General features: G+C 44.7%; 1 protein-coding gene across 1 annotated transcript in view; it reads right to left on the bottom strand.

Annotated features, from left to right (window-relative positions):
* LOC139381772 (carboxypeptidase X (M14 family), member 2) overlaps positions 1–12,738 on the bottom strand; it is a 102,655-nt gene that overhangs the window by 10,595 nt on the left and 79,322 nt on the right. The window contains exons 10-13 of the mRNA XM_071125524.1: positions 10,972–11,151; positions 9,780–10,077; positions 7,156–7,295; positions 4,482–4,581 (exon numbers count right to left, since the gene is read on the bottom strand). Of these exons, the coding sequence (XP_070981625.1) occupies positions 4,482–4,581; positions 7,156–7,295; positions 9,780–10,077; positions 10,972–11,151 (718 nt within the window). The remainder of the gene's footprint in view (positions 1–4,481; positions 4,582–7,155; positions 7,296–9,779; positions 10,078–10,971; positions 11,152–12,738) is intronic.

Here is a 12,738-nt window from a genome sequence, read left to right as displayed (position 1 = left end):
TACCCCCAAGACATGCTAACCTCTCGTCATTACAATAACAATGGAGGTTAGCATACCTCCAAGCCATGCTAACCTCTCGTCATTACAATAACAGGGGAGGTTAGCATACCTCCAAGACATGCTAACTTCTCACCATTACAATCACAGGGGAGGTTAGCATACCCCTAATAACAGGGGACATATGGCCCTATCCACATCGAGGGACCGCAGTGGAGAAGGTGGAAAGCTTCAAGTTCCTTGGCGTACACATCACTGACAATCTGAAATGGTCCACCCACACAGACATCGTTGTGAAGAAGGTGCAATCGCAGGAGGCTGAAGACATTTGGCTTGGCACCTAAGACCCTCACAAACTTTTACAGATGCACCACTGAGAGCATCCTGTAGGACTGTATCACCGTCTGGTACAGCAACTATACCACTCGCAATTGCCGGGCTCTCCAGAGGGTGGTGTGGTGTGCCCAACACATCACCGGGGGCAAACTGCCTGCCCTCCAGGACACCTACACCACCCGATGTCACAGGAAGGCCATAAAGATCATCAAGGACAACAACCATGCGAGCCACTGCCTGTTCACCCCGCTATCATCCAGAAGGCGAGGTCAGTACAGGTGCATCGAAGCTGGGACCGAGAGACTGAAAAACAGCTTCTATCTCAAGGTCTTCAGACTGTTAAACAGCCATCACTAGCCAGCTTCCACCTCCACTCAACCCTGCACCTTAGAGGATGCTGCCCTACAGTCTGTACATAGACATGGAAACACTGGTCACTTTAATCATGGAACACTAGTCACTTTAATAATGTTTACATACTGCTTTACTCATCTCATATGTATATACTGTATTTTAGTCAGTGCCACTCCGACATTGTTTGTCCTAATATTTGTATATTTATTAATTACATTATTTTACTTTTAGATGTGTGTGTATTGTTGTGAATTGTTAGATACGACTGCACTGTTGGAGCTAGAAACACAAGTATTTAGTTAGATATTACTGCACTGTTGGAGCTAGGAACACAAGCATTTAGTTAGATATTACTGCACTGTTGGAGCTAGGAACACAAGCGTTTAGTTAGATATTACTGCACTGTTGGAGCTAGGAACACAAGCATTTAGTTAGATATTACTGCACGGTTGGAGCTAGGAACACAAGCATTTCACTACACCGCAATAACATCTGCTAAAAATGCGTATGTGACCAAAAAACATTTAATTTTATTAGATTTTATAGCATTTTTGTGGATTATGATACGAATGCCACGTAACTTTCTCACTCATCAACATTCACTGTCAAGCCTACTCCCGCTCTCCCCTGTCCAGACGCTGTTCCTGTCCTAGAGGGGGGGTACTGTCACGCCTGCTCCCTCTCTCCCCTGTCCAGACGCTGTTCCTGTCCTAGAGGGTGCTTCTCGTCTACAGTACCTGCACCGATCCTTACAGGATGCTTCTCGTCTACAGTACCAGCACCGATCCTTACAGGATGCTCTCGTCTACACTACCAGCACCGATCCTTACAGGATGCTCTCGTCTACAGTACCAGCACCGATCCTTACAGGATGCTCTCGTCTACAGTACCAACACCGATCCTTACAGGATGCTCTCGTCTACAGAACCAGCAGTGATCCTTACAGGATGCTTCTCGTCTACAGTACCAGCACCGATCCTAACAGGATGCTCTCGTCTACAGTACCAGCACCGATCCTTACAGGATGCTTCTTGTCTACAGTACCAGCACCTATCCTTACAGGATGCTCTCGTCTACAGTACCAGCACCGATCCTTACAGGATGCTTCTCGTCTACAGTACCAGCACCGATCCTAACAGGATGCTCTCGTCTACAGTACCAGCACCGATCCTTACAGGATGCTTCTCGTCTACAGTACCAGCACCGATCCGAACAGGATGCTTCTCGTCTACAGTACCAGCACCGATCCTTACAGGATGCTCTCGTCTACAGTACCAGCACCGATCCTTACAGGATGCTCTCATCTACAGTACCAGCACCGATCCTTACAGGATGCTTCTCGTCTACAGTACCAGCACCGATCCGAACAGGATGCTTCTCGTCTACAGTACCAGCACCGATCCTTACAGGATGCTCTCGTCTATAGTACCAGCACCGATCCTTACAGGATGCTCTCATCTACAGTACCAGCAGTGATCCTTACAGGATGCTTCTCGTCTACAGTACCAGCACCGATCCTTACAGGATGCTTCTCATCTACAGTACCAGCACTGATCCTTACCATTCACAATTTCATTCAGGATTATCCATAATCATGGTAGCATCCATATTAATGTAAAAGTGTTTAGAAACATTATAATCTTATTTACAATTGAAGTGACTCCAAAATGATACATTAATTTACCGTTAATTTTCTTTTGAGAACAAAATCATCTGACACACAACCAAAACAAACAGCAAATGCATCCAACAAGTTTGTAGAGTCACACGCTGGATATAATCATTGCGTGCTAGGAATATGTGTGTGTGTGTGTGTGTGTGTGTGCGTGTGTTTGCGTGCGTGTGTGTGTGTGTGTTTGAGACTCATACTGTAGAAGGGTAGGGTACTTGTGTCATCATGCCTGCAGACAGTATCTACTGTATAGTAATATATTGAGGTCTTTCTATAAAATGGTAGCTGCGGATGTACTTTTGTCAAGCATGAACTACCAGCATGCTCAGCGTCTGTGAGAGTTTAATGATCCGACGTTATGGTCTTTGGCTCTGGGAGAAGTTAGAACTTTTACAGCGTTCGTTATTTTTGATTGATTTATATGCGTGAGTGCTACGGGGCGGTAGTCATTTAGGCAGGTTACCTTCGCTTTCTTGGGCACAGGGACTTTGGTGATCTGCTTAAAACATGTAGGTGTGACAGACTTGGTCTGGGAGACGTTGAAAATGTCAGTGTAGACACTTGCCAGTTGGTCCGTGCATGCACTGAGTACACGACCTGGTAATCCGTCTGGCAAATGCGCATCCAATAGGTATTGGTCAACTCTCCTTCCGTTGCCTCCAATTGCTCTTAAATACAAGTAAAACTAAATGCATGCTCTTCAACCGATTGCTGCCCGCACCTGCTCGCCTGTCCAACATCACTACTCTGGACGGTTCTGACTTAGAATATGTGGACAACTACAAATACCTAGGTGTCTGGTTAGACTGTAAACTCTCCTTCCAGACTCACATCAAACATCTCTAATCCAAAGTTAAATCTAGAATTGGCTTCCTATTTCACAACAAAGCATCCTTCACTCATCCAGCCAAACATACCCTCGTAAAACTGACTATCCTACCGATCCTCGACTTTGGCGATGTCATTTACAAAATAGCCTCTGTGACGACCCTCCCACTCTGTCTGCCGTATTCTGTCTTTGTTCTTGTTTCCTTATTAGGATGCCGGTGGGTGGAGTTGGGAGGGTCGTCAGCTTCATGGGAAACACCTGGGCCAGGTGTCTCCCGGGATAAATAGACCTCTTCCACATTCATGAAGGAGACTCTCTCCATGCAGACACCTTTGTAGACTGTGTTGTGGTTCTTGGTGGCCTTTTGTTTGTTTGCTTTGGCACCTTTCAACACCCTGCATTATCACCTTCATGCATGCAAAACACTCACTTACACTACTGATTACACACACCATTGTATATTTTCCTTAGTTGCTTTAGTTAATAAATATATATTTTGTTACTCCTTATCTCCACGTTGTCTCCCTTTGTTACGGGCTTTGAGCCGGTTCGTGACACCTCCAATACCCTACTCAATAAATTGAATGCAGTCTATCACAGTGCCATCTGTTTGGTCACCAAAGCCCCATATACTACCCACCAGTGCGACCTGTACGCTCTCGTTGGCTGGTCCTCGCTTCACACTCGTCGCCAAACCCACTGGCTCCAGGTCATCTACAAGTCTCTGCTCGGTAAAGCCCTGCCTTATCTCAGCTCGCTGGTCACCATAGCAGCACCCACCTGTTGCAGGCGCTCTAGCAGGTATATCTCTCTGGTCACCCCCAAAACCAATTCTTCCTTTGGCCGCCTTTCCTTCCAGTTCTCTGCTGCCAATGACTGGAACGAACTACAAAAATCTCTGAAACTGGAAACACTTATCTCCCTCACTAGCTTTAAGCACCAGCTGTCACAGCAGCTCACAGATTACTGCACCTGTACATAGCCCATCTATAATTTAGCCCAAACAACTACCTCTTTCCCTACTGTATTTATTTATTTATTTTGCTCCTTTGCACCCCATTATTTATATTTCTTCTTTGCACATTCTTCCACTGCAAATCTACCATTCCAGTGTTTTACTTGCTATATTGTATTTACTTCGCCACCATGGCCTTTTTTTTGCCTTTACCTCCCTCTTATGTATCGAACTGCTTTGCTTTATAATGGCCAGGTCGGGGGTTGTAAATGAGAACTTGTTCTCAACTTGCCTACCTGGTTAAATAAAGGTGAAATAAATCCATAAAATAAATGTACCTGTTCTGATGTCATGGCCGATCCCTTCCACTTGGATGGTGGCGTTGGCTATGCCCCGCCCCTGCATGTCCCAGACAATGCCTTTGATCCCACGATGCACCTGTGCATGAAAGGTCAGAGGTCAAAGATCAACTGACTCAATAATAATAATAATATGTAACGTATCATATATAATATTAATTTGATGATATTATATTTTATTTTGGGGGTTAAAAACGAGTTTTAACAGTATTTAAAAGTACAATAAACCCCAGAGTGTGACACATGAATGCTTAAAAAACTATTATTTTCAATGTCATCCTTGATATAAATATTGAAACAATATAATATGACTCATTTCAGAAAGCTAGGCGTATGTCGCATGTCACTACTTTGCAGGAGAGGCATTTGAACATCTTGTTTTGTCGTTGATGGAAATGCCTTCTGGAACATGTCAACTTTCATGTGCCTTAATAAACAAACGTTTATTCAATCTGTAAATACGAATACAATTTGTTAAAATACTAGCTTATCTTACTGGCTGGCTAGCTAGCGTTATCTTACTGGCTCACTAGCTAGCGTTATCTTACTGGCTGGCTAGCTAGCGTTATCTTACTGGCTGGCTAGCCAGCGTTATTATACTGGCTCGCTAGCTAACGTTATCTTACTGGCTCGCTAGCTAACGTTATCTTACTGGCTCGCTAGCTAACGTTATCTTACTGGCTGGCTTGCTAACGTTATCTTACTGGATGGCTAGCTAGCGTTATCTTACTGGCTGGCTAGCTATCATGACCTTACTGGTTCGCTAGCTAACGTTACCTTACTAGCTCGCTAGCTAACGTTACCTTACTGGCCAGCTAGCTAACTTTACGTGTATGATCTGTGTAGTAAAATTACTTGAATTGGAAAATCCATTTGCATTGCTAGTTATAGCCAAATGTTAGCTAGCTAACATCGAACCTAGTTGATTAAGTATTTAGCTACCTGCAGATTCATACTGCAGCTATGAAAATCAGTTTGTATTGGTAGTAAAATGAGTTGGGATTATGCCAGTTAATTGTTACATGTCTGAACTTAAGACTGCATTTCACCCATCAAGTTAACCATGTGTGTCTGGGGGTGATTACAGCCATCTATTGTATTTCATGAACATGTGCACATATCCTGCACCCTCTCTGGACTCTGCACGCCCTCTCTGGACTCTACACGCCCTCTCTGGACTCTACACGCCCTCTCTGGACTCTACACGCCCTCTCTGGACTCTACACGCCCTCTCTGGACTCTACGACCTCTCTGGACTCTACACCCTCTCTAGACTCTACACGCCCTCTCTAGACTCTACACCCTCTCTAGACTCTACACCCTCTCTAGACTCTACACCCTCTCTAGACTCTACACCCTCTCTAGACTCTACACCCTCTCTAGACTCTACACCCTCTCTAGACTCTACGCCCTCTCTAGACTCTACGCCCTCTCTGGACTCTACGCCCTCTCTGGACTCTACGCCCTCTCTGGACTCTACGCCCTCTCTGGACTCTACGCCCTCTCTGGACTCTACGCCCTCTCTGGACTCTACACGCCCTCTCTGGACTCTACACGCCCTCTCTAGCCTCTACACCCCCTCTCCGGACTCTACGCGCCCTCTCCAGACTCTACGACCTCTCTAGACTCTACACGCCCTCTTTAGACTCTACGACCTCTCTGGACTCTACGACCTCTCTGGACTCTACGACCTCTCTAGACTCTACACCCTCTCTAGACTCTACACCCTCTCTAGACTCTACACCCTCTCTAGACTCTACGCCCTCTCTAGACTCTACGCCCTCTCTAGACTCTACGCCCTCTCTAGACTCTACGCCCTCTCTAGACTCTACGCCCTCTCTGGACTCTACGCCCTCTCTGGACTCTACGCCCTCTCTGGACTCTACGCCCTCTCTGGACTCTACGCCCTCTCTGGACTCTACGCCCTCTCTGGACTCTACGCCCTCTCTGGACTCTACGCCCTCTCTGGACTCTACGCCCTCTCTGGACTCTACGCCCTCTCTGGACTCTACGCCCTCTCTGGACTCTACGCCCTCTCTGGACTCTACGCCCTCTCTGGACTCTACGCCCTCTCTGGACTCTACGCCCTCTCTGGACTCTACACCCTCTCTAGACTCTACACGCCCTCTCTAGACTCTACGCCCTCTCTAGACTCTACGCCCTCTCTAGACTCTACGCCCTCTCTAGACTCTACGCCCTCTCTAGACTCTACGCCCTCTCTGGACTCTACGCCCTCTCTGGACTCTACGCCCTCTCTGGACTCTACGCCCTCTCTGGACTCTACGCCCTCTCTGGACTCTACGCCCTCTCTGGACTCTACGCCCTCTCTGGACTCTACGCCCTCTCTGGACTCTACGCCCTCTCTGGACTCTACGCCCTCTCTGGACTCTACGCCCTCTCTGGACTCTACGCCCTCTCTGGACTCTACGCCCTCTCTGGACTCTACGCCCTCTCTGGACTCTACGCCCTCTCTGGACTCTACGCCCTCTCTGGACTCTACGACCTCTCTGGACTCTACGACCTCTCTGGACTCTACGACCTCTCTGGACTCTACGACCTCTCTGGACTCTACGACCTCTCTGGACTCTACGACCTCTCTGGACTCTACGCCCTCTCTAGACTCTACACCCTCTCTAGACTCTACATACTGTACCTGCTCCATGAAGACGAGCAGAGACTCCCGGTTGTTTTCCCACTCCTCCGCCAGCTCACTCTCATGGGGGAATTTGTCACAGCCCACGTACATCGACAGCTCAAAGCAGTTGGTGTGCAAGTAGCTGAAGTCGTTCATACCTGCCAACACAGCGCACAGACAGAGTCATTTATCTCTCGGGCCAACTGCCCAATGAAAAGACATCAGCTGATATGTTCTTTTTTTCACCAGTGTTTTTATAAAGATAATAAATCAAATCAGCATGTGTTGAGATGAAGAGCTACTCTGGTACTGGTCTGTGGTATGTTTTTACCATCGGCAGGGACTGGGAAACTGGTCAGAATTGAAGGAATGATGGATGGCGCTAAATACAGGGAAATTCTTGAGGGGAAACCTGTTTGTCTTCCAGAGATTTGAGACTGGGACGGAGGTTCACCTTCCAGCAGGACAATGACCCTAAGCATACTGCTAAAGCAACACTTGAGTGGTTTAAGGGGACACATTTAAATGTCTTGGAATGGCCCAGTCAAAGCCCAGACCTCAATCCAATTGAGAATCTGTGGTATGACTTAAAGATTGCTGTGCACCAGCGGAACCCATCCAACTTGGGAGCTGGAGCAGTTTTGCCTTGAAGAATGGGAAAAAATCCCAGTGGCTAGACGTGCCAAGCTTACAAGAGACTTGCACATGTAATTTCAGCAAAAGGTGTCTCTACATATTATTGACTTTGGGGAGGTGAAAAGTTATGCTCAAGTTCAGTTTTTTTGTCTTATTTCAAAACATATTTTGAATCTACAAAGTGGTTGGCATGTTGTGTCAATCAAATGATACAAACCCCACAAAAATCTATTTAAATTCCAGGTTGTAAGGCAACAAAATAGGAAAAATGCCAATTGGGTGAATACTTTCGAAAGCCACTGTATGTTGCATGAGACTTTAAAAAACGTTTTTTCATACCTGAAGTGCCCTTTTCAGCATTTGCTGAATGATCGATGAGAATCTCCCATATTGCAAATGTACGGTCCCTTACTAGACGTACTAGACGTACTAGACGTACTAGACGTCCGCGAATGTTTTTAAAATTTGCCGACAGCGCCGGGCCGTGCACCAGGGCCAGATCTTCCGGGAAGTCATCGAACGAAGTCTCTCGGACATTCGGTTTCCGTTTTTATAACATTTAAAAATGTTGGTCCTTTTTCCGCTGTCCCCGTAAATTCCACCAGATGGCGAATGGATTCTATTTGCAAATGTACAAAACATCACCAATCATGACATGGCCATTTCTCCTAAATGGTAACGACTTTCGAAGACGAAACTTAGTGAGCATATGTTTGGCCTAATGGGCTGTTAGCCCAGAAACATAGGTTTGGTCTAATGGGCTGTTAGCCCAGAAACATAGGTTTGGCCTAATGGGCTGTTAGCCCAGAAACAAGATGGCGTCGAGGCCTCAACGCTTTTTGAGTTAAGGCCATTTCTCTGGGATTAAAGGTCAAAAACAAAAATAGAGCGCTAAATTGACCGCTTCACGTCGAAGTACATGAACCTACGGTGTCAGGAAAAAAAGAACCAGCCAGTTATCTATCGTAATTTACGAGAAATTGTACAATGTACAATTGGTGATGGTCAAAGAAATGTGTTTTTTTCCCCCAAAACAGTTTGAAATGAAGAACTACTCTGGTACTGGTCTGTGATGATATATCAAATCAACATGTGTTGAAATGTAGAACTACTCTGGTACTGGTCTGTGGTAATACATCAAATCAACATGTGTTGAAATGTAGAACTACTCTGGTACTGGTCTGTGGTAATACATCAAATCAACATGTGTTGAAATGTAGAACTACTCTGGTACTGGTCTGTGGTAATACATCAAATCAACATGTGTTGAAATGTAGAACTACTCTGGTACTGGTCTGTGGTAATACATCAAATAAACATGTGTTGAAATGTAGAACTACTCTGGTACTGGTCTGTGGTAATACATCAAATCAACATGTGTTGAAATGTAGAACTACTCTGGTACTGGTCTGTGGTAATACATCAATAAATGAATTTAATTGAATCAGAGATTAATTGAAATGAATTGAAATGAACTGAACTGAACCGAAATGAATTGAACTGAACTGAAATGAATTGAATTGAACTGAAATGAATTTAATTGAACTGAAATTAATTGAACTGAACTGAAATGAATTGAATTGAACTGAAATGAATTGAATTGAACTGAAATGAATTTAATTGAACTGAAATGAATTGAACTGAACTGAAATGAATTGAATTGAACTGAAATGTATTGAATTGAACTGAAATGAATTGAATTGAACTGAACTGAACTGAACTGAAATGAATTGAATTGAACTGAAATGAATTTAATTGAACTGAAATTAATTGAACTGAACTGAAATGAATTGAATTGAACTGAAATGAATTGAATTGAACTGAAATGAATTTAATTGAACTGAAATTAATTGAACTGAACTGAAATTAATTGAATTGAACTGAAATGTATTGAATTGAACTGAAATGAATTGAATTGAACTGAACTGAACTGAACTGAAATGAATTGAATTGAAATGAATTGAATTGAACTGAATTGAACTGAATGGGAAAACATCAACACTAACTCCCTGCCGCGGTGTGCCAGGACGCCCCGTTGATGGTGCCATCTTCCTTGGCAAAGTCCTCGGTGTGGCAGACTCGCCGTCTGGCGTCGGTCATCAGGCGGTGGGTGGATGCGTAGGAGAAGGCGAGCCAGCGGAAGACGTGGTCATCTGGGGTGGGGGTCTGCTCCCTGGATACACCCTGGGAACGGGTCCTGTCGTAGGGGAAGGTCACCACCAACTCCCCTCCCTGGAGGTTACCACCCAGGACAAACGGGATCTTCTCCATCCAGGAGACCAGCGCACGCGTCTCTGCTGCTACCTGAGGAGAGGAGAGGAGAGGAGAGGAGAGGAGAGGAGAAGAGAAGAGAAGAGAAGAGAAGAGAAGAGAAGAGAAGAGAAGAGAAGAGAGGAGAGGAGAGGAGAGGAGAGGAGAGGAGAGGAGAGGAGAGGAGAGGAGAGGAGAAAAAGGGAACGGGAGGAAAGAGGAGAGGAGAGGAGAGGAGAGAAGAGAAGTGAGGAGGAAAACCAGAAGTCCTCTATCTGTCATAGTGACAGGATGAGAACCAGAAGTCCTCTATCTGTCATGGAGTCATAGTGACAGGATGAAAACCTGAAGTCCCCTATCTGTCATAGTGACAGGATGAGAACCATAAGTCCTCTATCTGTCATAGTGACAGGATGAGAACCAGAAGTCCTCTATCTGTCATGGAGTCATAGTGACAGGATGAGAACCAGAAGTCCTCTATCTGTCATGGAGTCATAGTGACAGGATGAGAACCAGAAGTCCTCTATCTGTCATGGAGTCATAGTGACAGGATGAGAACCAGAAGTCCTCTATCTGTCATGGAGTCCTAGTGACAGGTCGCGAACCAGAAGTCCTCTAGCTGTCATAGTGATAGGATGAGAACCAGAAGTCCTCTATCTGCGACGACTAACAAGGAACTTTGTTCAGGTGCTCTGATTTTTTGTAAATTATAATTTGGACAAATCACAATTTCACAGGTGCTCGCATCTTTCGAATTTCGTAACAGGGAGGGACATTTGGCCCAGAGAGTGGCTCGCATCTGGCTGCAAGTTTCCGTTAAGGAGGGTGGTGACTTCGCTAGTCTCAATAGTATCTTCTCTCATTTTTATTTTTAAGTTCTGGATGTCTGAGATTCCCCTATCAATGTCTTTCGAAAACTCCTCAGAATCTTGTGTGGCATTTACTGACCGTGGAGTTCTTGGACTGATACCATTCGGGAATGGGCACATGGTGGTTGAGCATCTTCCTGGGGATCCATTTCTTTGTTTCAGCCTCCCACAGGATGGAGTTGAGGTCAGGGAAGTTATGGTGGATGTCTACTCCGTCCTGACTCCACCGACCCAGGGACCAGCCACTCAGCTCTGAACCCTGAGGGACAACGGGAGAGTGACACATGGTGACACGTGAGAGCAGATAATTAAGACATGAGGTCCTCAAATGGTTTTAAATTAATTAAGGATAAAAAGTTATCATTTTTTAAATAAAACTATACTATATATATTCACATAACAAATAATTGATTAAAACACAATGTTTTTTAATGAAGGTCTACAATAGCCTCAGCAGCACTCTGTAGGGTAGCACCATGGTGTAGCCAGAGGACAGCTAGCTTCTGTCCTCCTCTAGGTACATTGACTTCAATACAAAACCTAGGAGGCTCATGGTTCTCACCCCCCTTCCATAGACTTACACAGTAAATATGACAACTTCTGGAGGATGCCCTCCACCAACCTATCAGAGTTCTGCAGCCTGAACTGACATGTTGTTCACCCAATCAAAGGGTCAGAGAATTAATCTAGTACAGAAAGCCTAAGCTACAGCTAGCTAGCACTGCAGTGCATAACATGTAGTTGACTCAAAGACAATAGTTGAACAGTTTTGAACAAATTAATTTCTTCAAAAATGAAGGAGAAACAAGAGAGGGAGAGAGAGAGAGATAGCTGTATTTAGTTGTCATTTTTTAAACTTTCACTTACTTAGCTAGCGAATGCAGCTAGCTAGTTTAGCATACTCAAACACCCGGTTCAAATGGAGAGGGATGCTGTTACTGTAATTTAATTATGCCAATGTGCTTTCATGAATTGAAAACCCTTAATCTATTTTATGAGAATTTGTAAGATTCTTGTTTGCATAAAATAGACGGAGACCAGTCTTTTTAATAATAGGTAACAGAATTTATTCTCGGAGCGCGCTGCCACTTAACCACGAACAACAGTTTATATACAGATCATGACGTCATTTCATTGCTTTAACAGAATCCCCTCCTCTCGACCGGGACAAAGTGAGGTGAAAAGTTCATTCTAACTTACTAACACACTCCCAGGTAACTTTTGACCCCTCAACATTATCGATCACCACTGAGCTGACAGTTCTAATTAACAGAAAACCTAGGAATGCACTCACTGTCTTATCTAAAAACCCCAGAGCTCAGTTCCGTAGGTTCAACCATAGGTTAACGACCTTATGTGTTTACACAGTCCCAAACCCATTCGTTTCTTCCTAGTTGGAATGGTATTCATTAACTTTAATTACTCCTTGTCCGTGTCACACAATCCCTTCTTATGAACTCATATTGTTAATCAGATATAATAAAACAGAGTATACGTTTTACTTAGTTACAGTTCCATTTAAAATGATTTGTTCAGTCATTTAATCATCATTTTACCAACAGATGCTATGTTAGCTAGCTAGTTTAGCCTGCTCAAACACCTGGTTCAAACGGAGAGGGATGCTATGTTAGCTAGCTAGTTTAGCCTGCTCAAACACCTGGCTCAAACGGAGAGGGATGCAATGTTAGCTAGCTAGTTTAGCCTGCTCAAACACCTGGCTCAAACGGAGAGGGATGCAATGTTAGCTAGCTAGTTTAGCCTGCTCAAACACCTGGCTCAAACGGAGAGGGATGCAATGTTAGCTAGCTAGTTTAGCCTGCTCAAACACCTGGCTCAAACGGAGAGG

This window comes from Oncorhynchus clarkii, chromosome 23, assembly GCF_045791955.1.
Source record: "Oncorhynchus clarkii lewisi isolate Uvic-CL-2024 chromosome 23, UVic_Ocla_1.0, whole genome shotgun sequence".
Lineage (NCBI taxonomy): Eukaryota > Metazoa > Chordata > Actinopteri > Salmoniformes > Salmonidae > Oncorhynchus > Oncorhynchus clarkii.
The sequence above is the reverse complement of the archived record's forward strand: the minus strand, read 5'-3'. Positions and strand labels throughout refer to the sequence as shown.